We start from the raw sequence: 27,903 nt of genomic DNA on the forward strand, positions 1-27,903 counted from the left end.
GAACCGAGACACAGAAGACACAGAGGCTCAAAGGACAATGGATTAAACCTTTAATTATCTGTTGTTCTATCACTGCTGGTTCTAGCAGCACATCTAAAAAAGGAAGTAATAACAAATTACATTTACAGGTTTTTGTTATTGTCACTTCAATTAAAGTTATGTCTCACAAACTAATAATAAAAAAGATTAAGTGCTTTTTGCTTTTAGAAATGGTAAAAAGCTACTGAATGGACCTTACTTAAACTCAGACCCAGATCATTTATGATGATGGTTGGGCACATTCAGGAGATCAGGACCAAATTAATATTCTAATGTTCAATCTGCAGAGGTCGGTGGGTCAATGATACAAGAATAAACTTAATCTGACCTACGGTGAAACGTTTAACTGGTTCTGTGTATTTACTACAAACCAACAGGCAGTGAAATGCAAACCTCTGACAGAACTGAACTCCAGCATGAAGATAAACATGTGCTACTGTAAAGAACACAACAGCAGGAAGACGACATGCGAATCACCCTTCACACGACCGATTTATCACAGAGGACGGAATATTATATATGTCACAACTAGTTCAGACATTAGACCCAAACGCAGAATTCTCTGGTGCTTCGTGAACCATCAAACAACTCAAAGTGCATGAAGGGTTAAAAAAAACATTTGGTCTCAAGTGCAAGTGTTCATGGGAAACAATAACCAACGTCCCTCTAACCTGGAAACTAAAGGCACAGTCGTTAAAAGAACAGCTAGAGCAGGTGGCCACTTTATTAGGTACACCCCTACAATCTTCCACAGCATATTCAGTGATGAGAGCTGTTTTTAGGACTGACTCAGGTGATAAATAACCAACAAAAAAATCCAGCAGGGACTCGGTTTGGTTCTAACGCTGATCCAGTAAAAAGGCAGTGGAAGGTGAAGCAAAACACAACAGCAGAATAAAGTGTTACAGAAACAACACATGACTGTCGCACACGGAGGAGCATCGTCTCCCAGTCCCACAAAAATGCTACGAGGGAGGGGCCGGTTAAACGCCTGTTAGCATCAGATGCTAACAGGACGACGCCAAACACGTGACGCTTTGGGATTATTAGAAGTAATATGTGCTTATTTACTCCCTGTTCTGACGTTTGGGTCGTAGTGAAATGTTTGAAACGTTCATTCGACTTCTAATGTTTTTCTAATAACAGTTGAACCGACACCACTCACGTCTGTGTGTAGTATTAGAGGCAACATGAGAAAGTGGAAGCAGAAGAATAGTCGCATTGATGAGACGTATGAAGTTCTATAGCTCATACTTAAGAGGCACAAAACGCTGAGAGAACAGACAAGTGTAGAAAAACACGGCGGCGGAGCTTCCTGTTCCCTCGAAATCGAAGGACGAGAAGATCTGAAACGAAGAGTCACAGACAAACACAAACAGCGTCACTACATTTCTCTTGACTAAACAAGGACAAGACTAGTGTGTGTCTCCCACAGAGTCTGCGCAGTTTCCTCGAGAGCACGACCGTGGTTCTGGTGCTGGAGTCCAGGAGCTGCCTGTTGGTTCTGTTAGTTGTGTCTGGGTCGTTTTCCCGCCTCGGGCAGAGCCTCCACGGGTCCGGTTCTCCTCAGGCTCCACTGTCTGTCCTGCTGCTCCACGTCGGACTCGCTGCATGAGCTGCTGCTGCTGCCTCCAAAGGAGAAACAATCCTTACGCCTCCCCCTCTCCCCCCCTCGGCCCCCCCTCTCTCTGGGTTTGACCTCCACCAACCCGCTGTGGTCCACATCGTCCATTTCCATCTCGATGGGCGCCTGCTCCGCCGCCGTCAGGGCCCTGTGGTCCACCTCCACCCACAGCGGGCCCGCCGGCGGCTCCAGGGGGGTGTAGTGCAGCACCGGCTGCAGCGGGTCCAGGGGCGGGTTCTGCTCCGGGAGCAGGAGCTGGGCGTGCTGCTGGAGGTGGTGCAGCGGCTGCAGGGGCTGGAGCTGCTGCTGCGGGTGGTGGTGGTGCAGGCGATGGAGAGGCTGCTGCTGCTGATGCTGGTGCTGATGATGCTGGAGGTGGCGATGATGGTACTCATCCAGAATCTGCTTGTCTGCATTATGGACCAACTCCTTGGACTGGTTCTTGAGGAATTTCTCAAACTTCTTAGAGGCTTTTTTGTTGGTGACAAACCAGTCCTGGTGAAAGAAAAGGGAGGAACGACAGGTCAGAGGTCACGAGGAGGGGAGCTCGGATCCGCTGGGGACCGGGTCTTTACCTGTGAATGCACAGAGTTGATGTGGTACTTCACTCCGCTCTCAGAGTTGAACTCCTTGTTGCAGATCAGGCACCGGTATTTCCCCGCCTCAAAGTCGCCCTGAATCGGAACAGAGACAAAACAGCTTCATCAGAACCTGGAGCATCCTCTTCCCGTAGTGGGCAGACAGAGCAGACGAACCCTTGTGCAGAGTCCCAGATGAGCCTTGAGCCCAGACACGCTGGTGTAGGTGCAGCCACAGCCCTGAGGAGGAAACCACGTCATTAATAGAATATAAATATAAATCCCATCCCCTGGGCTTGAACCTGGAACCTTCCACTCCCCAGGCCAACGCTCTACCACTGAGCCACCAGTCACAAGGACTGACCATGTAGGCGGTTCTGCAGGTTCTACCTGGTTGGGACACTGGACCTTCCTCTGCAGCTTCACCTCGTTCTTCCACTTCCTCAGCACCTCCTGGCTGAAGGCGGGGAGACCCGGCCGAGCGTACTTCAGCTGGGGGGGACAGAGAAGGTCAACCAGTTAACAGGAGGCCGGACCTTCGCGTGGATGCTGTGCTGTGAGGGCTCGTCTTGCCTTCTTGTCGTCGGGTACCAGGTCCGACTGGAACTTCCTCTTGGGCCAGTCCTTGGGCAGCTCGTTGTTGGCGATCTCGGCCAGGTGGAAGTTGGCCACCTGGGCGGAGGCGCGCTGCACCCGGCCGCTGGCCGTCCTCTCGGGGTTGGCCTCCCTATGAGCCTTCAGCACCTCGTCTTCCTCGGCCTTCTGGGGAGTCTGGGCGAGAGGGAGAGAGGATGACGAAGCCGGGCCAGAACCGAAGGACCCGCACGTGTAACGGCGACTCACGGGCGCGTGCTCGGATTTGAGGTGGTATTCCAGACCAGCCTTGGACTTGTAGGTCTTCCCACAGTGGGAGCAGTTGAGCAGCATCTTCTCCAGCTCCGACTCCTCCTTCCCACACTTCTTCATGTGGTAGACGTAGCCCATGATGCTGGTGAAGGCGGCGCTGCAGCCCTGGGAGCAACGCGAGGATCAGCTTCGCATTCGTCCAGATCAGTTTTAGGTGTGTGGCTTTACCTCCTTGGAGCATTTCAGTTTCCCGAGCCTCTTCAGGATTTTGCGCAGTTTGTCTTTGATGGCGCGATCGTCCAGGTCCGCGGCGTCATCGGCCGAAGGCTGCAGACGGGAAAGACTCAGCAGAGCGAAACCAGGAGCAGAAGAAGCGGCGGGTCGGGTCGGGTCGGGTCGGGTCGGGTCTTACCAGGTGGCTGTGGTCGGCCATGATGTGGTACTTCATCCCCGTGGAAGACTTGAGCTGCTTCCCACAGTGTTGGCAGGTGAACGGTTGCTGCAGACGACAGGTTTAGGGTCAGTGGCGAGCGGTCACATCCACAGATCCACCACCGTAGCGGTCTCACCAGTCGGCAGTTCTCCATGTGCTTCTTCAGCCCCTCCACCGTCTTCCTGCTCACGCTTTTACACTTGGGACACGTGACTCTGCCTTTGGCCACGATCTGGAGCTGCCACCGCTCCTCTTGGCTTCCTGGAGGAGGTTCATGCAGACAGACATTAGAGGAACGAGGTTCCGCTCACAGACACTCAGAACGCGGTCCCACCTGGAGGGTAGGAGGGAGCCTCCTTCCGGGTCGGCAGGACCGGCGCTTTCTGCTCCTCGCTGGCTTGGGTTGAAGCGGCGCCGGCTCTGGCGGCATCTGGACCTGAAGCAGTTACATGATGTAATTATTGTGATTCATGAGTGAATTTGGACCAAACAGCTGTTTGTCACAGCAGCCGCTTGTCCAGAGCGTCCACCTTATGTAATCACTGGACGGCAGCGGTGAGGTCTTACAGGACGTTCTGGCCTCTTGAGGGAAGCTGTTCACAGAAGGACTTTGCTCCATTTCCTCTCTCTGGACCTTCTTCATGTTCAAGTCTGTGAACGTGAAACAAGCAGGAAAATATCAGAATCTTCTGAAGCACACGTACAGTCCAGTTCTGGAGGTTCTGACGACCACCTACCCGGCCTCCAGACGGGTCCTCTGTCCGGTGTGTCGCTCCAGCCTTGGTCCTGGCTTCTCCCAGAGCTCCAGTCCTGCTCTGGGCCTGAGGCCGCTCGCTCTCTTCCTGGATCCCTGCCTGCGCTCCAGCCCTGGTCCTGGCCCCGCTCTCTGCCGGCCACCCAGTTCTGCTCAGGTTCTGCTCTGTCCCCGCCCGTCACCCAGGTCTGATCCGCTGGTCCGGCGTGGGCTCTTTCTCTGCCTGGGATCCACGTCTGGTCTGGAGCCGAGTGTCCCGGTCTGTCTCTGCTGTTCCACACCTGCCCCTGGTTCCGGTCTCTGCCTGGAGCCCAGACGTCGGCGCCTCGGTTCTGGCTGGAGGTCCAGCTCTGGTCCTGAGGCTGCTCCCTGGTGACCTCTGGGTCTTGTGGCCACACGTCCTTTGGGCCCAGTCGTGGAGGGTCCGTCCCATTGGCCAGGCCACCAGGTGACATCACTGAGCAGCTGGCAGTGGGGTAGTCTATTGTTCCCATGGAAACACTCTGAAGGTCCTCGTATCTAATGGAGAATAGAATGAGTCCGACACATGTGGAGGACATTAGAGCGGTGACATTTAGAACTCGAGCTCTGGTTGCGTTTTATTTATCTGAGCTCATTAATCTTCCCTCGGAGGAGGACGACCAGGAGTTTTTAAATATGGCACTGATGCAGCGCCGTGGACAACGTTTACTCCGCGTTGCCATGACAACCAATGAGATGAGCGTCAGGGTGAAGACTCAGCAGGTTTCCAGTGATGAAGGTGCTGCTGTGAGTGGATTTGGGCCGGTCTCTGTTCGTCTCTTACCTCTTCCTGCCGTAGGTCCTCTTCATCTTCGGAGCATCTGGACACTCGTCACTCTGAAACATTTCAGTACAGATCCAGTGATGAGCACTGAAAAGGCCAGAACCGCGGCGTGTTTGCTGGTTCTCACCTTGTGGTAGGAGCTGTCTGACATTCTCTGAACCGCTGTCGGAGGCTTGAAACTTTCAACTTTAACGGAGATGAGAGGAGAAAAGCACAGTTAGGTGATGTTCACATCCCAGCGGCGTCAGGTGACGTCTTACCTGGACTCGACAGCCCACTTTTAGCCTGAGACTGCAGAGATCTCCTCTTTCTTGGCACATATAGAGGCGACATGTCCCCCGCTGAGCAGAAACGATCCATTCTAGGAGCAGCGGCCTGAAACAGGAACACGCAGTCACTACAACCTGTAATAACTCAACTGATCCCAGAATGAATTGGAGTTCCAGCTCAAACTGTTTCAAATTGTTTTTGAGCCCCATAAGATACTGGAAAGTTTCTTCTTCCGCGTGGGAACGACGTTTGTAATGATCTGCACCAAACTGTCCCGGAATAAACGTAAATCTTTGCGCACCCCTGACGCCTGAGGCCCCGCTCGTCCCGCTTCCTGCGGGTCTGTTTACGCCGTGCGTTTCCATCACGCGTGTTTGGATGCGGATGCGCTGAAGGCGAGACGAGAACCCGAGAAACCGACAGGAAACGTGCAGAGGCTGCACCATAAAGTCCAGTAAACCCAGTTAAACCGAGCCTGCAGCACTGGGGCAGGACGTCAAACCACCGCCATCCCTGTCTGTGTCGCACACACACACACACACACACACACACACACGCACAAGCTGCAGGAAGACGCGGCGCTGGGACCAAATGGCCGCACAGGCGACCTGTGCCGCTCATTGTGTCCGCGGAGGGAGACGCGAGCCTCAGCCTACCGTCCTCCAGCTCAGCCCCGCTGCAGGGACGGGCCGCCTCCATGTCTGGGCCCGGCCTCCGCGTCGCCTCTCCGCGGCTCCCAGTCCGCCAGGCACGCGCGCGTCCGCAGGCCCGTTCGTCCGATCGACAACGCTCCTCCGCGCGGACGGCGGGTGAATCGGGAATCGGTTCACCGGCACGATTCAGCCGCCGAGGCCGAGTCTCCTTCAGCGGAACGCCCTCCTGCTGGGGAGAACAAATAAGACCCGCATCTGCTGCTGCCTTCAGGAGCCGCCGGAAACCTAAGCGCTGCCTGCTACGTCGGTCTGGCGTGAAACTCGATATTTCTACTTAATCCAAGTAGCATGTTGTACTTGGCACCTTGGTTTTTTTCTGATTTGTCATGTATTTTATCGAGTAGAATCCAGCATAACATCCGTGAGTTCCTCAGCACCTGATAACTGCAATCTGGATGCTGTTACTCTGTTTGTTGTTTTTGTTGTGTTGTTGTGAGTCTAATGAATTTATCCCTTCTACAAACGAAGCATCACAAACGACTGTGAAACTGTCGACTGTTACTGAGATGCGTTCAGGGACCACAGTCCATGTCAGTTTCTTCATGTTACTCTCATGCAGAAGCATTACATGTAATAACCTACATTTCGTGATGCCGTGAACGCAGCAGAACACCTGTCATTCAGCTCATCGCCCGTTTGGCTTTAATGGGATCAGATTATCCAGATGTGCCGCATTTGAGACACACTGAGAAGCCTACGAGCAGACCCTGAAGGCAGCAGCAGTCAGCATCACTGGGACCTGTGTTCAAGGCTCAGACAGCACATCTTCATTTTCTTCGTTCATTCTTTGAACTGCCTGAAACCCACGTGGACCAGTCGTCGCTTCGTCGTCTCAGCCGCCACGTGTTTGACGTCTTCTGCTGCTCAGGCTTTTATTGCGTTTACTTCCATGTTACTGTTTTTGGCGTGCAGCCAGGTTTATGGTGACTCTCTTTACACGTGCAGGTCTGCGTTGAAGGAAACAGTTAATATTTGATGAACTGATCAGCTGTTCTGCGCATTTTCTCCGCTAGCGCTCAGACTTTGACAAAGGGTCGCTCTGTTTCTTCGTCACAACGAAAGTGAAAGTAAGCGGAGCTCAGCTGAAGTGGATCCGCTCGACGTTTAGGGAAAAAAGCGTTTGTTAACGCCTGCATTTATTCTCTTTGGCCTAATTCTGTTCATCGAGTCATGAGGATCCCGGTTCTCATGTCTTTACTGCTTCTCAGCGACCTCTCTCCCGGTGAGTAAAACTACACATTGCACGTACTTTTATTGCACCGCGGGCGCTGAACCCCATGTTTTGCCTGAGTTGTGACCTGTGGAGGAACATATGATGCTTTACTGGTCCACAGCCTCGCGGGGCAGGTTCTTCGTCTTTGTGTCTGCGAACACCGGCGGGGCTCATGTCGAGTTTGTCAGGAAGCTGAAGAGACGGGGTCTCACTGAGGTGGACCGTGATGACGACTGCGACTACGTCCTGCTCTTCTGTCCCGTCGCGTCCAGAGTTGGAACAGACGTCGGCGAAGCCCTGAGGAAGGCGCCTGGTGAGAACCCACTCCTCCCACGTGACCAGCGGAGACGGCTGTGACCCGATGACAGCCTTTTTCCGGGTCACACCTCAGACTCTGACTCGCCGTGTCCTGTCTCCACAGCCGGAAAGGCCACCGTCCTGGTGGTGATGCACCACACCTTCGACCCTGACTACGTGGTGGCTGACAGCGGGAGGCTGGTGAGCGACCACCCCAGCGTTGAGCTCAGCGTGGACTGTCTGTTCTACGAGAACCACCTTCTGGACTGTCAGCGCAACGACGATAACGTGTCTAAGGTCCACGCGCACCTGAGCGCCTCGCAGGTAAGAACGCGGCTCATACGGAAGGAGCGCCTGTCTTACTCCGACTCTCATCACCTCCTTTCTTTCTTGTACAGGCTCATTCCAACGCATGTAAGTGTTACTTTGATCTTTACCTGCAGATCCCAGAACAGATGTCACCACCTCCTCATGTAATAAACCCTGTGTTACTTTATTCCAGGGATTCCGGATCGTCGGAGACGCTGTTCCATGAGGCTTTTCATTGGTGTGTCTGTGATTGTGGTTACTCTCATTGTCATTTCCTTAGTGATATTTGTTATCACAGAGAAACTGGTGTGAAACAGTCACGAAGCTTCAAAAAGAAGCAGATGAACGTGCTGAATAAAAAGCTGCACCCGAAACAAAATGCTTGAGATATAGAAGGACACTAATGATAAACTAAAAGTTTCCAAACGCTTACTTTATGTTTTCTTATTCATTGAGAAACAGTAAAACGCTAAAACCGTTATTCAGCTGAACTGTGACTTTTACTCAGAACCACAACTTCAGGTTTCCTCCTTTTGATCACAGCTCCGACATCTGCTGCTCAGACACGTTCTGTTGCATGTTTATTCATGCACGCATGCTTGTATGTTGACATGATGACGTCATTGAACACTTACAGCCTGAGGGTGATTTATTCCTAAATAAAAACAACTTTACGACACTTGTGTGGTTTGTGGCTGCGCTTCTAAGATCAAACGCGTGATCGCGGAACCTCCGAGCGTCCGTTCACGTCTGTTCGCAGTAACGAAAGTAAAACCTACAGAAAGCGATGCGCTGCGGAGCCAATTAAAACAACGCAAACGTGGGAACCTACCGAAGTCCACCGGAAATTGACATTGAGTGAATGATCTGCGACGCGCGAGGAGCGGAGTTTCTTCCATGGAGCCGGAGCTTCAATACAGACGCTTCAGGTATGTATTTAGAGGCTTGAACAGAGAAGCTGCGACACGTTTGGACCCACATCCACGCTTCCTCTGTTTGCGGTCCTTATAATGATGAAGGTTTCTGTCTGTTTTCATGTTTTCGCTCAGTAACTCGGACCTGGAGCAGAAACCTGGTGAGTAAAAGCGACCAGACTGCAGCTAATAATGAAGTAATGTCTCCTCACAGCCATCAGCTGTTTAAGCGAAACGCAGCGCAGCATCAGAATGCAAATACATGTAACTGGACGGAGGAGGAAACGGAGCGTGGCTGCTGGTTCCAACGCGACCAGCAGGTGTCGCCAGAGAGCAGACAAACCTCATGAACCCATGACACACACTCAAAGAGGATTCTCTCCTCATCCACAGCTTCACGGTTCTTCGTCGTCGTGTCTGGAAACACTGGAGATGCTCATCGTGACGTGGTGCAGGAGCTGGAAACCCATGGTTTCACTGAGGTGCACAGTGATGAGGACTGCGACTACGTCCTGCTCTTCTGCCCCGTCTCATCCCGCGTCGGGACCGACGTCGGCGAAGCCCTGAAGAAGGCGCCTGGTGAGAACCCACTGGTTCTGGTACTGTCTCTCCCCCTACAGTGGATGTCTTTAAACCACAGCCCCACAGTAAGTGGCGTCCTCTCTCCACAGCCGGAAAGGCCATCGTCCTGGTGGTGATGCACCTCACCTTCGACCCTGAGCACGTGGTGTCTGACAGCAGGAGGCTGGTGAGCGACCACCCCAGCGTGCAGCTCGCCGTGGACTGTCTGTTCTACGAGAACCGCTTCCTGGACTGTCAGCGCAACGCCGACGCCTGGTGCAGGGTCAGAACCCACATGAGCCCTTCACAGGTAGAACCCGTTCAGCAACGGAACCACGCACTTCTTATTCGCACCGTTCCTCGTGTTTCTCACTCCTCTGCTCTGTTTTACAGGCTCCATCCACCACACGTAAGTACTAAAACCTGACCTCAGATCAGATCCACCTCCTCCCTCATGGTGAACAGTGAGGCTGCGTGGCTCCTGTCGTCCACTGATTGGCTTCTATTTCATCTGATCGTCGCTGTGTTCTCGCTTCCAGCTCGATTCCGGGTTCCTTGCGTTCCACGCTGGTCTGAGGACTTCTGCTGTGGATTCATGTGGGGCCTAATGGCAGGAGCGGCGGTCGCTGCCGTTGTGTTTGCCACTATTCAATCCTTTTTATGAGTCTGCAAAATGAATTAAAGTAATGACCCGTCTGTGGCTCAGCCTGGTGTTTGGACCACAACGAATCAAGATTCAAAAAAACTTTATTAAACCCAGAGCGAAACTGCTTTGCAATTATGAATGCTTTCACACGTGGAAGGGAGGGTTGAAGATAGAATAGAATAGAATAGAATAGAATAGAATAGAATAGAATAGAATAGAATATATGTATAAATACATGCATATGTACCCACATACACACACATATACACACGTACACTATCAGATTAAGGTACTTTGTATGCTCATACAAACTCCTATAGACACTATTGTTTCACTGAGCTGCAGCCTGAACAGGAGATCATTGAGACTCGGAGTGAAGTGACGCGTCTTCATCCTCCGCTTCTTTCCTTTTGTCCTCGGGTCCGGAAGCTGCGGGTTTGAGTCACGTGAACAGCTGATAATGAACTGTTCTCAACCAGTTCAATCTAAATAACCTTTACAACAACGGCGCGCGCGCATTGATCAGCCCGACACCCGGCGGACTTGGACCGAACCTTTGACTCGACCGTCACAACGAAAGTGAAAGTAAAAACCAGGCGCACAGGCGCCGTCTCCGTTATTCCTCTCAGACGAACAGCAGAGATGTCGGGGACGCCGCACCACAGTTATCGCATTTTACCGTAAGTCACCAGGTCTTCACTAAACCACGGTCCTCGGTCCTCAGCAGAACCGGGTCTGTGCTGGGTCACGTAGGAGGCACCTGTTTCTGATTGCGTTTTTAGAGGCAGATGCTGCGACACGTTTATCCCACATTCATTCATTCATTCATGCATTCATTCATCGTATTGAGTCGTGTGGACTGAAGCTTTCTCTGTTTTTCATTTCTATTCTCGGTGACTGTTGCTGCCACATCCACACGGTGAGTAAAACTAAACGAGGCTTTTGCTGCTTCCAGGCTGCAGATACTGACTATTAGAATATTTAACGTTACCCGCTGGTTAGTGCGGATTTTTAGAGCTGTAACCAACTGTTGAAAGCCTACAATCAAACAACACGCCGTTAAAAGAGCCGCTTCTTCAGCTGCTGCTGTGACACAGTCCCACCAGCAGGGGGCGCGGGTGGACACGTTTCAATTGGAAAGTAAAAGTGAAGAAACGGGCGTTTATCTGTGCTGCGATGTAAAGATATTTACTGCCTGATCCTGGTTCGTTTATCCATAAACAAAAAGAAACGTCTATAACTACAAAAAAGCCAATACAAACGGGTTTTACTTGCCTTATACTGGACATGTGAAGTGGATCTATGATGATTTTAGCTCTTGAATACTTCTCCATCATCAGTTTCAAGGAAGAAATTCCTCGTGGTCTTGGCCGGAAACACCAACGGGGCTCATCGCGAGCTGGTTGCGAGGCTCCGGGTCAGCCTGCTGGAGGTGACCGCGGCCGAGGAATGCGACTACGTCCTGCTCTTCTGCCCGGTGGCGTCACGCGTCGGCACCGACGTGGGCATCGCACTGCGCAAAGCTCCGGGTGACGACCGGCGCCAACAACCCGACGCGTGCTCCACAGCTGAGCGTGGGACTCACGGTGTCCTCTCTCCACAGCCGGAAAGGCCATCGTCCTGGTGGTGATGCACCACACCTTCGACCCTGAGCACGTGGTGGCCGACAGCAGGAGGCTGGTGAGCGACCACCCCAGCGTGCAGCTCGCCGTGGACTGTCTGTTCTACGAGAACCACTTCCTGTACTGTCGGTTCAACGATGACGCCTGGTGCAGGGTCATTAACCACATGAGCCCTTCACAGGTGGGACTGGGTCCAGACTGGGATCAGGCTGTGAGGCATTCACTGACGCTGGTGTTTGTGTTGCAGGGTCGTGACCTCAGGTTTTCTGTCAGACGTTCGCTCCCAGGTCAGTAACACACTAGTTCATCACTAGATTCACTACAAGTGAAGGAACAATGATAGAGTCTCACTGCGGCCTTTGCTCCTAGTTTGGGAATGGACTCCGCACCGACTTTGGATTGTGGGTTTCATCCTGTTCGTGCTCCTCATAATGATGATCATAATACTGGTGAAGCTCAGCGATGGCAGCATCTAGAGCCTGACGTCCGACTGACAGGAACGACAAACGCACGACCAGAGAATCCAGGTCACGCGTGTGGAAACCGTCCCGTATGTGAAGCGTAATGTGGTGGTTATTTATAGGGACGTTTATCTGATGAGTGATAATTTCACCTGAATGTGTGAATGTGAATCTGTTCATCTGTCACTCAGACCGGAGAAGCCTGAATCTTTGTATTAATCAACGCAAGCTGTGAAGTTGTGAACAAACAAAAGCTGTTCTTTATGTTTCTTTACAAATAAAAGAAAAATCTTCTGTCTTTTCCTTGTTCATTAAATACATTTTTAAGCAGGTGATTTGACATCGGTTTTGTTTAAACTGTTAATCTGCCCGTGATGCATCATTCTCCTTCAGACCTTTGAATCCCTCACATCTCTCCATCGTCTCCTATCTTCCTGTGTGTTATCTATATGTTACCATAGGTTTAATAATTAATGTAACACTGCATCAGAGCAGAAGTGAAAGTGAGACACTGATGAGTTTAACAGTTCTGCGTGAGACATTATCAGCATTTATGAATATGAATACCATCATATCTGATGGTACCTAGATTCAGAAAAACCTGCCTCAGACTGAGACACGTGAACAGAGGAAGCTGTGGTTCTGTTCAGTTGTTACGAAACTTCAACAACAAGTTAAAAATAAAAATCATTTGTTCACAGAATAAAGCTGGCGTCATCGAACGATGCGTCATTCGCTGTGACGGCATCTGACGGGAAAAAGGCAGAGGGAGAAAAAGATGTGTTTATGAAAATGAATGCAATCAATACAAATATTGATGTGAACGTAATTAAGGCGCATCTGAACAATGACTCTGACGTTCGTGCTTCCTGTTTGTGGACTGCGGTCAAATGAGCCGTCGTTCGTTCATCCGTCGTTCAGCCGCGCTTAAAAAACGTCTTGCGCCCGTATTACGCGCTTTACAGCAGAGCACAAAACGCGCTCGTCGCGACTTCCTCATTTAATAGCGAGACGTCGGTCTGTTAAAAATATGGAAAACTACGAAACCAAATATTGCATATATAGAAAACCCGTCGCCTAATAAAGATTTCTGTACTTTTACTGTAAAATTAAGCATTTATTAGTATTTAAAAATACCATGTCATACTGTAAAACTTTTATAATTATTAACTTAACTTTGGTGCATAGTTCCAGGCTCAGACCACTTTCCCCCTGATCTACTAGAGATGTATTATCACCCCACAAATATTCATGTATTTTTACTGTATAGTTTAGGATTTAGCAGTACTTGAAAGTACTATGTCATACTGTAATACAGTCAACTTTGATGATTAATAACTTGACTTTGGTGCATAGTTCCAGGCTCAGACCACATTCCCCATGATCTACTAGAGATGTACTATCACCCCACAAAGATCTGTGTACTTTTACTGCATAGTTTAGGATTTTAGTAGTACCATGTTATGCTGAAATATGGCCCTTACAGTCAAGCATAAAACCAATAAGTACTGCACTACAAACAGTGTAGTGTGTAACTTTCTTTTTTATTGTTTTAAGTCTGTATTGTGAAGAGAGAATAATTGCATTAAATCTAATCCTGAATATTTGGTTATATACATTTTGTATTTACATTTTAGTATTCAAAACTAGATATTACAATGTGTAAGAACAGAGACGGCAATAACTTTGATAAAACAAACTCCAGACATGGGAAATGGTTTAATGAGAACAAATAACGATTTCAGTATCCATCCATTTTCAACCGCTTTTTCTGGGGGCGGGTCGCGGGGGCAACAGTCTAAGCAAACTCCAAACTTCCCTCTCTCCGGACACTTCCTCCAGTTCAGCCCAGCCCAGGACCTGTTTGCCTTGGGAGACCCTACCAGGGGCATTTAGCCCCCGACAACATAGCTCCCGGGGTCATTCAGGCACACAAACTCCTCCACCACGTTAATGTGTGTTTCACACATAAATATTCAGTTTTTGACTGTTCCATGACTATATTAAACATTAAACATTTAGTTTCAATATTAAATGTCACACTTTGGAGTCCTAACAGATGTTAAAAGGATTTAATGTGTGTGTGCTTAGCCTCACTCACAGTTTTTTATATGAAAAGTCACATAATCCGGGCCTGGAACGATGCACCAAAGTCAAGTTATTCATCATCATAGTTGAATATAAAGCCCATAGAGTATTACAGTATGACATAGTACTTTCAAGTACTGCTAAATCCTAAACTATACAGTAAAAATGCAATACATAATCTTTGTGGGGTGATAGTACACATCTAGTAGAACAAGGGAAAGAGGTCTGGGCCTGGAACTATGCACCAAAGTCAAGTTATTAACGATTAAACTTGACTATACGGCCCATACAGTTACAGTATGACTTGGTAGTTTTTAATACTAATAAATCCTAAACTATACATATTTTACATACATACATACATACATACATACATATATTTTGTTTCGTAGTTTTCCATATTTTGAACAGACCGACGTCTCGCTATGAAAAGAGGAAGTCGCGACGAGCGTGTTTTGTGCTCTGCTGTAAAGCGCGTAATACGGGCGCAAGACGTTTTTGAAGCGCGGCTGAACGACGGATGAACGAACGACGGCTCACTTGACCGCAGTGTTTGTGGGAGGGTTCGGTAAAAGTGAAAGTGAAAGTAAGAGAACACGAAGCTGCTGTCGCTCGTTGTTCAGACGATCAGACAAACAGGACGCATCCGAACCTGCTGTAAGTATCAGCTGAGCACGTGGACGTGTTGAACTGGAGCAGCAGAACTTCTGCTTTGTCATCGCGGTTCGTGGACGCTACTTTACTGCCTCCTGGTCCAAACACAGGACTGGTAGGACGGAGGCCATTAGTGTGTGTGTTTTTATTGCTCGTTTTAAACAGCGTTTCCTTGTTTGTTCCTCAGAAACATGGACGAGGGACAATTAGACGGTGAGAACCTCAAATATTCACTAATAAATGTTCCCTCATATTTTGCTTTTGAAGCAACCAGATGATCAGTGTTTATTTACTAAGACATAAACTACCAGCAGGTGGCGCTAAAGACACCAGTCCTGTTACAGTAATTAGCTTTCCCAACATAGCATCCTTCAGGAGATGACAGATGATTGAGTCAGACTTTAAAATCACACACTGAAGGTTCACACATCATCAGCCTTTGGTTCAGACACGACTCAGAAAGTGAAAATACAAGGAGCATCTTATCTGCAGTAAAAACTCTGAAGTAGATGGCGACACTGAAGATTCATTTGCTGAACGTCATGGCTATGAGATAGTTAGTGTGAATGAGGCGCAGGACAATGTAACTGGTAAGAAATGCCAGGTACGTTGTACCAATTTTTGGCCAATTTGGTGTTTGGACTAAGAATGGAAATATTGCTTTCTTGTTTTAACTTCTTTCTTGAGATTCAAAATCATGCTATACATGAGTCATGCTGTTTATTTATTCACAGAGTCATGGAACAGCTTTGACGGGTTGGTGGGAAAAACTAATGAGGAGCATCCTGTCTGTGTTAAAAAAACTGAAGTAGATATTGACACTCTCAGTGTTTTTGTTACACTGAGACTGAAGCCGACCCAAATAAAGACATTTATTTATAGTGTGTGTGATGCTGCAGACAGAGCAGATGTACACGGACAAACTAAGTTCAGGGTCAAATCTGGGTAAATGATTGACAGTCACTATGAACAGCATGGACTCTGGCTCAGTATGGACGCCTACATTAACTATATAGCTATATAATATATATAACTATAATTAATGGTAACAGACTGGATCGTAGCTTGTATTTGTCACTTTCATCATATCACTAAGTCTGAATTGGATGTAGAGTTAACAAACAATGCAGAATAAAATAATATCATCAGGTCACATTTAAAACTAAAGTTATTAACACATAATTACATTGACTGATACTGTTTATTTATCCACAGAGTCACAGAACAGGCCTGAAAAGAAGCCTCATGCAGAACCTAAGGATGAAGACCACGCTGAGAAGATCTGTGATGAAGATGAGCACTTTGTGAATGTGGAAAAACCCTGTAAGACCTGTGTTTGACACTATTGGTCAGGAATAATCACGAACAGAAGCTTCAGCTTCTCACACAACAGGACATTTTCACTGCTGCTACCAACTCAGTTCAGCTTAAATGCTGGTTTGAAACCATTACTAGTAAAACGAACATATCCCATTTAAAAACAGCTCACACAAAAATGACTCATCCCCGATTTCAGGGAGAACATTTTTTGTGGCGTTGGCTGGAAAAACTAATGATGCTCATCATGACTTTGTTAAGAAACTTGAAGTCGTCGGTCACACTGAGGCGTCGTCTCCTAAAGGATGAACCATTTCCAGATGTAGACTGTAGTTACTGTAGATTTAAAAGCTCTAATATGGCCAATCTGATTCGTTCAAACTAAGCTGCAGACAAAACCAGTCTGGCCAGAACTTTCTCTCTCTCTCTGTCTCTCTGTCTCTCTCTTTATATACCACTCTATTCTCACCCTCCGCAGGTGGTATTTATATATATATATATATATAAAGATAAAAAAAACTCCCTTTTTCCTGATCTCATCCACTTTCCAAGCTCGGGTCCTCTACCAGAGGCCAGGGAGCTTGAGGGTTCTGCGCAGTATCCTTGCTGTTCCTAGGACTGCACTTTTCTGGACTGAGATGTCGGATGTTTTTCCAGGGATCTGTTGTAGCCACTCCTCCAGTTTGGGGGTCACTGCCCCCAGTGCTCCAATCACCACAGGCACCACTGTGGCCTTCACCTTCCAAGCCTTCTCCAGTTCTTCTCTGAGCCCTTGGTATTTCTCTAGTTTCTCATGTTCCTTTTTCCTGATGTTGCCATCGCTTGGTATTGCCACATCCACCACTACGGCTTTCCTCTGCTCTTTATCCACCACCACAATGTCTGGTTGGTTCGCCATTAACATTCTGTCAGTCTGTATCTGGAAGTCCCACAGAATCTTGGCTCGCTCGTTCTCTACCACCTTGGGAGGTGTTTCCCACTTTGACCTTGGGGTTTCCAGTCCATACTCCGCGCAGATGTTCCTGTATACTATGCCAGCCACTTGGTTATGGCGTTCCATGTATGCTTTGCCTGCCAGCATCTTACACCCTGCAGTTATGTGCTGGATCGTCTCAGAGGCCTCTTTGCACAGTCTACACCTTGGGTCTTGTCTGGTGTGGTAGATCTGGGCCTCTATGGCTCTGGTGCTCAGGGCCTGCTCCTGTGCGGCCAGGATGAGTGCCTCTGTGCTGTCCTTCAGCCCAGCCCTTTCAAGCCATTGGTAGGATTTGTCGAGATCAGCCACTTCAGTTATGTTCCGGTGGTACATCTCGTGTAAGGGCTTGTCCTCCCATGATGGTCCCTCTTCCAGCATCTCATCCTCTGTTCTCCACTGCCTGAGACATTCACTCAGCACGTCATCTGTCGGAGCCTTATCCTTGATGTACTTATGGATCTTGGATGCGGCTAGCGTACAGTCTCAGGGTGCTGGATTTGGGGTGGAACCCTCCATGCAAAGGTGAGGAGCTTTTGTGTCTTAACATCTGTGGTCTGTATCTCTTCCTTTGTCCACCTTATTATTTGCGCAGGGTATCTGATCACTGGCAGGGCGTAGCAAGTGTCTTCCCATTAGCTTCAAGGGTGGTTCTCCACAACCTCATCGAGTTTGCAATGAAGGCCCTTAGAGTTCTGTTGATGTTGTACAGCTCCAAGCATTCAGTGATCCATGTGTGTGGCATTGAGTCATAGGCTTTCTTGTGGTCGATCCAGGCTGTGCACAGGTTGGTGTGTCGTGCTCTGCAGTCTTGGGCGACTGTTCTTTCAACCAGGAGTTGGTGTTTGGCTCCTCTGGTATCCTTACTAATGCCCTTCTGTGCTTCGCTCATGTATTGACCCATGTGCCCACTTATGTTAGCTGCAATGATGCCTGACATGAGCTTCCATGTTGTGGAGAGACAGGTTATTGGCCGGTAGTTGGATGGGACTGTACCCTTTGAGGGATCCTTCATTATCAGGATTGTTCGCCCTTTTGTCAGCCATTCAGGGTGAGTCCCATCCCTTAGCAGCTGGTTCATTTGTGCTGCCAGGCGCTCATGGATTGCAGTAAGCTTCTTTAGCCAGTAGGCGTGGATCATGTCAGGGACGGGTGCTGTCCAGTTTTTCATACCTCAGACTCTTTGTTGGATGTCTGCTACAGTGATAGTCACTGGATTCTGTTCAGGGAGGGAGACATTACCAGCACATTACTTGCTGTTATTACCCTGCCATTGAGAGTACACTTTTCGCAGCCGGTTTATTCGTCTGGCTTCATTAACTCTCCTTAGGCGGCTGGCCAAGCTTCAGGTATGGGCATCAGCAAGTCCTGCGACTTTACCAATTGAGCTATCCAGTGAGCTATATTAAAATATCACTCATCTGATTGTGTACTCTCTGTGTCTACAGCTGATAAACCTTCCATTCTGGTGGTGATGCATCACACCTTTAATTCTGACCACGTTGTAGCTGGAAGCAGGAGACTGGTGACCAAGCCAAACGTCCTGCTCACTGTGGACTGTTTGTTCTATGAGGGTCACTTCCTGAAGTGTGAACGTAACAATGCTGCCTGGGATGAAGTTAAGAAGAAGCTCGAAGTTTATGATAATCAGGTAATGTAAAACTTTATTTTAATTATATTTAAACTTTTTAATTAATGAACTTATTAGTGTTTGAAATTAGATTTTTATTGTGATTTTCTTAATTTCTCACTTTCTCCTTCCAGAAGAAAGTCACCCTTAAGGGTAAGTGAATAATCCACTAATATGAGAGTCAAATTTCATATAAAATATATTTTACCTCCTGCTTCACTCATAAGACAATGGCATGTAAACCTAAACACGAAATATAGTCAGAGATGAACCTGACATCTAGTTTCTGTTTGTATATTACAATATTATTAATATTGACCCAGGGTCTCTAACACTTTGCTTTTTCAGTACAGCACCTTTCAGATTATTCATTCTTAAAGTAGATAATTTACATTTAGTAATTGAATCCAACAGTTAAAGCAGCCATTAGTAATATTCTTATATCTACGTTCACTTTCAGAAATGGGCTACAACTAATTACCCTTTCTTCCTCATTTATCCACAGCTTCACAGACTCTTTTTTATATTTTCTTGGCTGGAAAAACTAACGGGGCTCATCGTGACTTTGTGAAGAAGCTTGAAGCTGTTGGACACACTGAGACGTCGTCTCCTGAAGGATGTGACTACATTGTGCGTTTCTGTCCTGTGGCTTCACGAGTTGGAACAGACGTCAACGCAGCCCTGAACAAAATCCCTGGTAAGAACTCACTGATCAGTTTCACACGGCTTTATTATGTATTTGAATTATTAATTAAATTATTAAGTGAATTAACAATTACTTAATTTATGGGGCACCACCCTGTTACTAGGGACCAATAACCAATTTGGAATAGCCAATACAGTCTCAATTGTATTTAAGTTGTTTGAAGGATGAACTCCGTATCATAGCCGACTCATTTCACCCGTGCTGTAAAACCATTTACAAAGAATCACAGACAACGACCAGTTAAATTATGAACGCTTTATTAAACAATTAATATTGTTAAGTGTGTTAGAGTGAGAGAGAGAGGAGAAAGGGGCGTGGCCTTTAGGGGCGTGGTGAGGTGGCACAGCTGTGCGCGTGTGCCGGTGAGCCCTTTGAATGGAGCGTGCGTGTCTGGCGCTCACAGGGAAAGAAGCGTGTTAAGGAGTGTGAAGTGGGACTAGCGTGGATAAGGCTTGTGGTCACACAAACACGTGGACCTATATTCGGTGATATAGTCACGTGGTCGTGGAAGCGTGCAGTGGTTGAAACGTGCGTTGCAGCAGAAACAGAGCACCGCACAGTACCACAATAAAGCACTTAAGCTAGTGAAATCACAGGTTACAACGCTTCAATGTGCACCTCTTAAATTCACGTAGATCGGTAACAGCGTTACAGTCACGTGATCGCGGAAATACACAGCGGTCAGATCGCGTGTGCAGGAAAAGAAACAACACAACAATAAAACAATTACTGATCCCCTAAGAGTTCTACTCTGCTCAGACCTAAGAATGCCTCTGCCTTACTGCTTAATCCTGGTGGGAAGATCCGGCAGCGAGTGAGACGGTTAAGCTGGCGGTTTCCTGCCGGGTGGCTGGAAGTAGATGGGTGATCAGGCCCGTTCTCTGTGGTGACGTCAACGGTTCAGCTGCTGGCTGCGGTGGAGGCTCCAGGCGTGCCGGTGCAGGGGAAAGCTCCAGGTGGTCGGCGAGAACAAGGGTCTACAGGGGACTCCAGGTAGAGAGGACAAGGGCTGGAGAGAACAAGGAACAGAAAGAACAAGGGGCAAGTCTTTGGTCACGGCAGCTTTTTATATCTGTGTTTGTGGTCACCCCCGTCCTATTGTTTGGTCCAATCATGATGGCTGACTTCCAAGTTCCTCCTCTGTTTGTCGCTTGTATCAGCGGGAGTTCGGACGTCTCAGCGGGGGAGCCAGGTATGGGTCCCCAGCCTGGCGCCTGGTTTTGGCTCTCAGATTTGAAATCTCTTTGTTTCCACTCACTACTATGAGGATGAGGACGTTACATGTAGGCCGCAGTACCTCTTTTGTTTGAGCATGTGGGACCTTAATAATAATTCGGTTAATAACAGTTTATACACATGAGGTCCCCCAACAACGTGTACAGTCAGATAGTTACTGTAAATAAGCTGTGATAGTAATGTGACTTATCTGGTGACTGGACTAAAGAAGAAAATATTGTTTCTTTGTGCTGGTTTTTAATGAGACTCAAGATCATGCTACCTGTGACTCATACTGTTTATTTATCCACAGTGTCATGGAACATGTCTGACCAGTTGGTGGGAAATAAGGAGCCTCCTGTCTGTGTTAAAAATGATGCTGGGAATAAAAACTGTGCAATACGTCCATCAGTTGGTAAAGACTGCAGTGAGGCCCAGAACAAAATGCCTGGTAAGAAACACCGTCGACCAATATTTGGCCAATTTGACATTTTTGATCACAGATACAAAGAGAAATATATCAAAAAGGTGTAAAAATGACATTGGTACAATGGACATTGCTCGCTCGTTCTCGACCACCTTGGGAGGTGTTTCCCACTTTGACCTTGGGGTTTCCAGTCCATACTCCGCGCAGATGTTCCTGTATACTATGCCAGCCACTTGGTTATGGCGTTCCATGTATGCTTTCCCTGCCAGCATCTTACACCCTGCAGTTATGTGCTGGACCGTCTCTGGGGCCTCTTTGCACAGTCTACACCTTGGGTCTTGTCTGGTGTGGTAGATCTGGGCCTCTATGGCTCTGGTGCTCAGGGCCTGCTCCTGTGCAGCCAGGATGAGTGCCTCTGTGCTGTCCTTCAGCCCAGCCCTTTCAAGCCATTGGTAGGATTTGTTGAGATCAGCCACTTCAGTTATGTTCCGGTGGTACATCCCGTGTAAGGGCTTGTCCTCCCATGATGGTCCCTCTTCCAGCATCTCATCCTCTGTTCTCCACTGCCTGAGACATTCACTCAGCACGTCATCTGTCGGGGCCTTATCCTTGATGTACTTATGGATCTTGGATGTTTCATCCCGGATAGTGGCTCTCACGCTCACTAGTCCTCGGCCTCCTTCCTTGCGGCTAGCGTACAGTCTCAGGGTGCTGGATTTGGGGTGGAACCCTCCATGCATGGTGAGGAGCTTTCGTGTCTTAACATCTGTGGTCTGTATCTCTTCCTTTGTCCACCTTATTATTGCGCAGGGTATCTGATCACTGGCAGGGCGTAGCTGTTTATTGCCCGGGATTTGTTCCTGCCATTGAGCTGGCTTTAGGACTTGCCTTACTTGTTGGAGGTATTTGGCTGTTGCCAGCTGTAGATCCTGGTGGTGTGGATCAGCGAGTCGATGCCTCGCTCACTCTTGGCGAACAGCTTCATGTCATCCATGTAGAGGAGGTGACTTATGGTGGCCCCGTTCCGGAGTCGGTATCCATAGCCAGTCTTGTTTATTATTTGGCTGAGGGGGTTCAGACCTATGCAGAACAGCAGTGGGGACAGTGCATCTCCTTGGTATATGCCGCATTTGATGGATACTTGGGCAAGTGTCTTCCCATTGGCTTCAAGGGTGGTTCTCCACAACCTCATCGAGTTTGCAATGAAGGCCCTTAGAGTTCTGTTGATGTTGTACAGCTCCAAGCATTCAGTGATCCATGTGTGTGGCATTGAGTCATAGGCTTTCTTGTGGTCGATCCAGGCTGTGCACAGGTTGGTGTGTCGCACTCTGCAGTCTTGGGCGACTGTTCTGTCAACCAGGAGTTGGTGTTTGGCTCCTCTGGTATCCTTACCAATGCCCTTCTGTGCTTTGCTCATGTATTGACCCATGTGCCCACATATGTTAGCTGCGATGATGCCTGACATGAGCTTCCATGTTGTGTAGAGACAGGTTATTGGCCGGTAGTTGGATGGGACTGTACCCTTTGAGGTATCCTTCATTATCAGGATCGTTCGCCCTTCGGTTAGCCATTCAGGGTGAGTCCCATCCCTTAGCAGCTGGTTCATTTGTGCAGCCAGGCGCTCGTGGATTGCAGTGAGCTTCTTTAGCCAGTAGGCGTGGATCATGTCAGGGCCGGGTGCTGTCCAGTTTTTCATGCCTGAGACTCTTTGTTGGATGTCTGCTACAGTGATAGTCACTGGATTCTGTTCAGGGAGGGAGACATTACCAGCACATTACTTGCTGTTATTACCCTGCCATTGAGAGTACACTTTTCGCAGCCGGTTTATTCGTCTGGCTTCATTAATCTCTCCTTAGGCGGCTGGCCAAGCTTCAGGTATGGGCATCAGCAAGTCCTGCGACTTTAGCAATTGAGCTATCCAGTGAGCTATATTAAAATATCACTCATCTGATTGTGTACTCTCTGTGTCTACAGCTGATAAACCTTCCATTCTGGTGGTGATGCATCACACCTTTAATTCTGACCACGTTGTAGCTGGAAGCAGGAGACTGGTGACCAAGCCAAACGTCCTGCTCACTGTGGACTGTTTGTTCTATGAGGGTCACTTCCTGAAGTGTGAACGTAACAATGCTGCCTGGGATGAATTTAGGAAGAAGCTCGAAGTTTATGATAATCAGGTAATGTAAAACTTTATTTTAATTATATTTAAACTTTTTAATTAATGAACTTATTAGTGTTTGAAATTAGATTTTTATTGTGATTTTCTTAATTTCTCACTTTCTCCTTCCAGAAGAAAGTCACCCTTTAAGGGTAAGTGAATAATCCACTAATATGAGAGTCAAATTTCATATAAAATATATTTTACTTACTGCTTCACTCATAAGACAATGGCATGTAAACCTAAACACGAAATATAGTCAGAGATGAACCTGACATCAAGTTTCTGTTTGTTTAATATTGACCCAGGGTCTCTAATACTTTGCTTTTTCAGTACAGCACCTTTCAGATTATTCGTTCTTAAAGTAGATAATTTACATTTAGTAATTGAATCCAACAGTTAAAGCAGCCATTAGAAATATTCTTATATCTACGTTCACTTTCAGAAATGGGCTACAACTGATTACCCTTTCTTCCTCATTTAACCACAGCTTCACAGACTTTTTTTTATATTTTCTTGGCTGGAAAAACTAACGGGGCTCATCGTGACTTTGTGAAGAAGCTTGAAGCTGTTGGACACACTGAGACGTCGTCTCCTGAAGGATGTGACTACATTGTGTGTTTCTGTCCTGTGGCTTCACAAGTTGCAATAGATGTCAACGAGGCCCTGAACAAATTCCCTGGTAAGAACTCACTGATCAGTTTCACACTGCTTTATTATTTATTTGAATTATTAATTAAATTAGTAATAAAAAAGTGAATTAACAATTACTTAATTTACAGGGCACCACCCTGTTACTAGGGACCAATAACCAATTTGGAATAGCCAATACAGTCTCATTTGTATTTAAGTTAGTTTGAAGGGTGAACTCCGTACCATAGCCGACTCAATTCACCCGTGCTGTAAAACCATTTACAAAGAATCACAGACAACGACCAGTTAAATTATGAACGCTTTATTAAACAATTAATATTGTTAAGTATGTTAGAGTGAGAGAGAGAGGAGAAAGGGGCGTGGCCTTTAGGGGCGTGGTGAGGTGGCACAGCTGTGCGCGCGAGCCCTTTGAATGGAGCGTGCGTGTCTGGCGCTCACAGGGAAAGAAGCGTGTAAAGGAGCGTGAAGTGGGACTAGCGTGGAGGCTAGGCTTGTGGTCACACAAACACGTGGACCTATATTCGGTGATATAGTCACGTGGTCGTGGAAGCGTGCAGTGGTTGAAACGTGCGTTGCAGCAGAAACAGAGCACCGCACAGTACCACAATAAAGCACTTAAGCTAGCGAAATCACAGGTTACAACACTTCAATGTGCACCTCTTAGATTCACGTAGATCGGTAACAGCGTTACAGTCACGTGATCGCGAAAATACACAGTGGTCAGATCGCGTGTGCAGGAAAAGACAACACAACAATAAAACAATTACTGATCCCCTAAGAGTTCTACTCTGCTCAGACCTAAGAATGCCTCTGCCTCACTGCTTAATTCTGGTGGGAAGATCCGGCAGCGAGTGAGACGGTTACGCTGGCGGTTTCCTGCCGGGTGGCTGGAAGTAGATGGGTGATCAGGCCCGTTCTCTGTGGTGACGTCAACGGTTCAGCTGCTGGCTGCGGTGGAGGCTCCAGGCGTGCCGGTGCAGGGGAAAGCTCCAGGTGGTCGGCGAGAACAAGGGTCTACAGGGGACTCCAGGTAGAGAGGACAAGGGCTGGAGAGAACAAGGAACAGAAAGAACAAGGGGCAAGTCTTTGGTCACGGCAGCTTTTTATATCTGTGTTTGTGGTCACCCCCGTCCTATTGTTTGGTCCAATCATGATGGCTGACTTCCAAGTTCCTCCTCTGTTTGTCGCTTGTATCAGCGGGAGTTCGGACGTCTCAGCGGGGGGGCGCCTATGGGTCCCCAGCCTGGCGCCTGGTTTTGGCTCTCAGATTTGAAATCTCTTTGTTTCCACTCACTACTATGAGGATGAGGACGTTACATGTAGGCCGCAGTACCTCTTTTGTTTGAGCATGTGGGACCTTAATAATAATTCTGTTAATAACAGATTATACATATGAGGTCCCCCAACAACGTGTACAGTCAGATAGTTACTGTAAATAAGCTGTGATAGTAATGTGACTTATCTGGTGACTGGACTAAAGAAGAAAATATTGTTTCTTTGTGCTGGTTTTTAATGAGACTCAAGATCATGCTACCTGTGACTCATACTGTTTATTTATCCACAGTGTCATGGAACAGGTCTGACCAGTTGGTGGGAAATAAGGAGCCTCCTGTCTGTGTTAAAAATGATGCTGGGAATAAAAACTGTGCAATACGTCCATCAGTTGGTAAAGACTGCAGTGAGGCCCAGAACAAAGAAACACCTGGTAAGAAACACCGTCGACCAATATTTGGACAATTTGACATTTTTGATCACAGATACAAAGAGAAATATATCAAAAAGGTGTAAAAATGACATTGGTACAGGGTATTTATGGTTTGCTTGCTTCTGTAACTAATCTTTGATAGAGTCTGACGTATAACTGGTATCAGTGTCCAGGTAGAAATGCAAAGCTTTCTTACAGACTACAGGATTCTGTCCTAGAACCTCCTGATACTTGAATGAATCCACCTTGCCTTCCACACGATACAACAGGAAGCAAGCAGCCCCTAAGCATCACTGAACCACCACCAGACCTCAGTGTGTGCACAGTGGTGGTTTTGTTAGTGAGGCTTCATTTAAAACCAAACACTGATCCAATTCTGTTCAGCTTATACATGTCTCCTCTAGATGAGATTATTAGGAAGCATTTTATTATTATTATTATTATTATTATTATTATTATTATTATTATTATTATTATTATTATTATTATTATTATTATTATTATTATTATTATTATTATTATTATTATTATCATTATTATTATTATTATTATCATGCAGATTATAAGGCTATATATGTCTTTGGAACCAAATAAAATAAATCAACTAGTCAAAATTCAGAGTTGTTTAAAAGACATCAAATCCTGGATGTCCCAAAACTTCCTTCCTGTTACCTCTAGGCTGGACTACTGTAACTCCTTACTCATAGGATGTCATAACAGCTCCTTAAAAAGCCTACAGCTTATGCAAAATGCTGCAGCCAGAGTCCTGACAGGACTTAGAAAGAGAGATCACATTTTTCCTACATTAGGTTCTCTGCACTGGCTGCCTGTAAAATGTAGGATAGAATTTAAAATTGTCCTACTCACCTACAAAGTACTCAATGATAAAGCTCCTTCTTATCTTAAAGACCTCATAGATCCTTATGATCCCAGCAGAACACTTCTTTCTCAGAGCGCTGGGCTACTTGTGGTTCCTAGAGTGTTTAAATGTAGAATAGGGGGCAGAGCTTTTAGCTCAAAGCTCTTCTCCTCTGGAACCAGCTCCCTCTTCAGGTTTGAGAATCTGACACACTCTCCACCTTTAAGATTAGGCTTAAAACCTTCCTTTTTGATAAAGCTTATAGTTAGAGATGGTTCAGGTCACTGGCAATTATTGTTAGTCACAGGAACCATCTCTTAGTTAAGCTGCAATAGACATAGACTGCTGGGGGACTTAATTTATACACTGAGCTCCTCTGTTTCCTTCTACCTCCTCTGTCCCATAACCTCCCATCATTGTACTATGTTCAACTAACCTTGTCTCTTTCTCTCCAGTAGTTGTGCTTCTCTCCGTCTCTCTCTCTCTCTCTCTCTCTCTCTCTCTCTCTCTCTCTCTCTCCTCCACTCTGTCCCCACCTACAGGTATCATTGGACTCAAAGTTTGGTGTCTGTGATGGGCAGCTGTGGATCCAACCATCCTGCCTGTGCTCTGTTGTTGCTTGTTGTTGCTTGTTGCTGTTGCTGTGCTTTTCTATCTCTCTATCCTCTCACCCCAACCGGTCGAGGCAGATGGCCGCCCACATCCAGCCTGGTTCTGCTGGAGGTTTCTTCCTCGTTAGAGAGGGAGTTTTTCCTCTCCACTGTTGCTGTCAAATTAAATGCTTGCTGTATGTGGGATTTGTTGGGTTTAGTTGTGTGAGGTTCTAAACCTTACTTTGTGAAGTGCCTTGAGATAACTTTGTTGTGATTTGTCGCTATATAAATAAATGAAATTGAAATTGAAATCATCACCTAAACCAACTTTTCTTTTAACAGAATGGAATAGACTGTTTTTGCTTGTAGGGTTAGTTTGCATCTTGGATCCTGGCAGTGAATCGTTTAGCCTGCATTACGTTCTACAGTGTACTGTAATAACAGTGTGTGTGTGTGTGTGTGTGTGTGTGTGTGTGTGTGTGTGTGTGTGTGTGTGTGTGTGTGTGTGTGTGTGTGTGTGTGTGTGTGTGCGCGTGCGTGCGTGCGTCTGTGTCTGTGTGTTTATTTATTTATTCATTTTTTGCTGTAGTTCTTGGGAATAAGTTTGCTGTCATCTTGGCTGGAAAAACTAACAAAGCTCATCGTGACTTTGTGAAGAAGCTTGAAGCCGTCGGTCAAACTGAGGTGTCGTCTCCTGAAGGATGTGACTACGTCGTGTGTTTCTGTCCTGTGGCTTCACGAGTTGGAACAGACGTCAGTGAGGCTCTGGACAGAATCCCTGGTAAGAACTGACTGATCAGTTTACCACTGCTGATCAATAGTGTAGAGACTTTAAAGAA

General features: G+C 47.2%; 2 protein-coding genes across 10 annotated transcripts in view; one reads left to right on the forward strand and one right to left on the reverse strand.

Annotated features, from left to right (window-relative positions):
- Positions 1-33: 33 nt before the first annotated feature.
- znf512 (zinc finger protein 512) lies at positions 34-6,257 on the reverse strand. 2 transcript variants are annotated; one of them, XM_029141474.3, is made up of 16 exons: positions 6,006-6,257; positions 5,340-5,454; positions 5,207-5,265; positions 5,080-5,132; positions 4,258-4,793; positions 4,088-4,171; positions 3,855-3,956; positions 3,657-3,781; positions 3,500-3,586; positions 3,316-3,414; positions 3,085-3,252; positions 2,815-3,012; positions 2,632-2,733; positions 2,419-2,481; positions 2,239-2,337; positions 34-2,158 (listed from the first exon to the last, which is right to left on the reverse strand). In XM_029141474.3, the coding sequence occupies exons 2-16, from the start codon at positions 5,437-5,439 to the stop codon at positions 1,547-1,549; spliced, it is 2,487 nt and encodes an 828-aa protein (XP_028997307.1). In that variant the 5' UTR covers positions 5,440-5,454; positions 6,006-6,257; the 3' UTR covers positions 34-1,546. The 2 variants fall into 2 exon arrangements, with proteins under 2 accessions (XP_028997307.1, XP_028997308.1); XM_029141475.3 differs by lacking the exon at positions 6,006-6,257 and adding an exon at positions 5,651-5,853.
- Positions 6,258-14,570: 8,313 nt separating this feature from the next.
- The window catches only part of LOC114849476 (uncharacterized), a 28,623-nt gene continuing 15,290 nt past the window's right edge, over positions 14,571-27,903 (forward strand). The window contains exons 1-9 of one of the 8 annotated variants that reach the window (XM_055506405.1): positions 14,571-14,830; positions 15,015-15,583; positions 16,043-16,150; positions 18,566-18,768; positions 18,885-18,900; positions 19,253-19,444; positions 20,256-20,645; positions 20,982-21,119; positions 27,654-27,845. In XM_055506405.1, coding sequence (XP_055362380.1) covers positions 15,541-15,583; positions 16,043-16,150; positions 18,566-18,768; positions 18,885-18,900; positions 19,253-19,444; positions 20,256-20,645; positions 20,982-21,119; positions 27,654-27,845 — 1,282 coding nt within the window. In that variant the 5' untranslated portion in view covers positions 14,571-14,830; positions 15,015-15,540. Of the gene's footprint in view, positions 14,897-15,014; positions 15,584-16,042; positions 16,151-18,565; positions 18,769-18,881; positions 18,901-19,252; positions 19,445-20,255; positions 20,646-20,981; positions 21,120-27,653; positions 27,846-27,903 lie in introns of all 8 variants that reach the window. The other 7 variants (XM_055506409.1, XM_055506403.1, XM_055506406.1 and 4 more) reach the window with 7 other exon arrangements.

This window comes from Betta splendens, chromosome 24 (assembly GCF_900634795.4).
Source record: "Betta splendens chromosome 24, fBetSpl5.4, whole genome shotgun sequence".
NCBI classification, from domain to species: domain Eukaryota; kingdom Metazoa; phylum Chordata; class Actinopteri; order Anabantiformes; family Osphronemidae; genus Betta; species Betta splendens.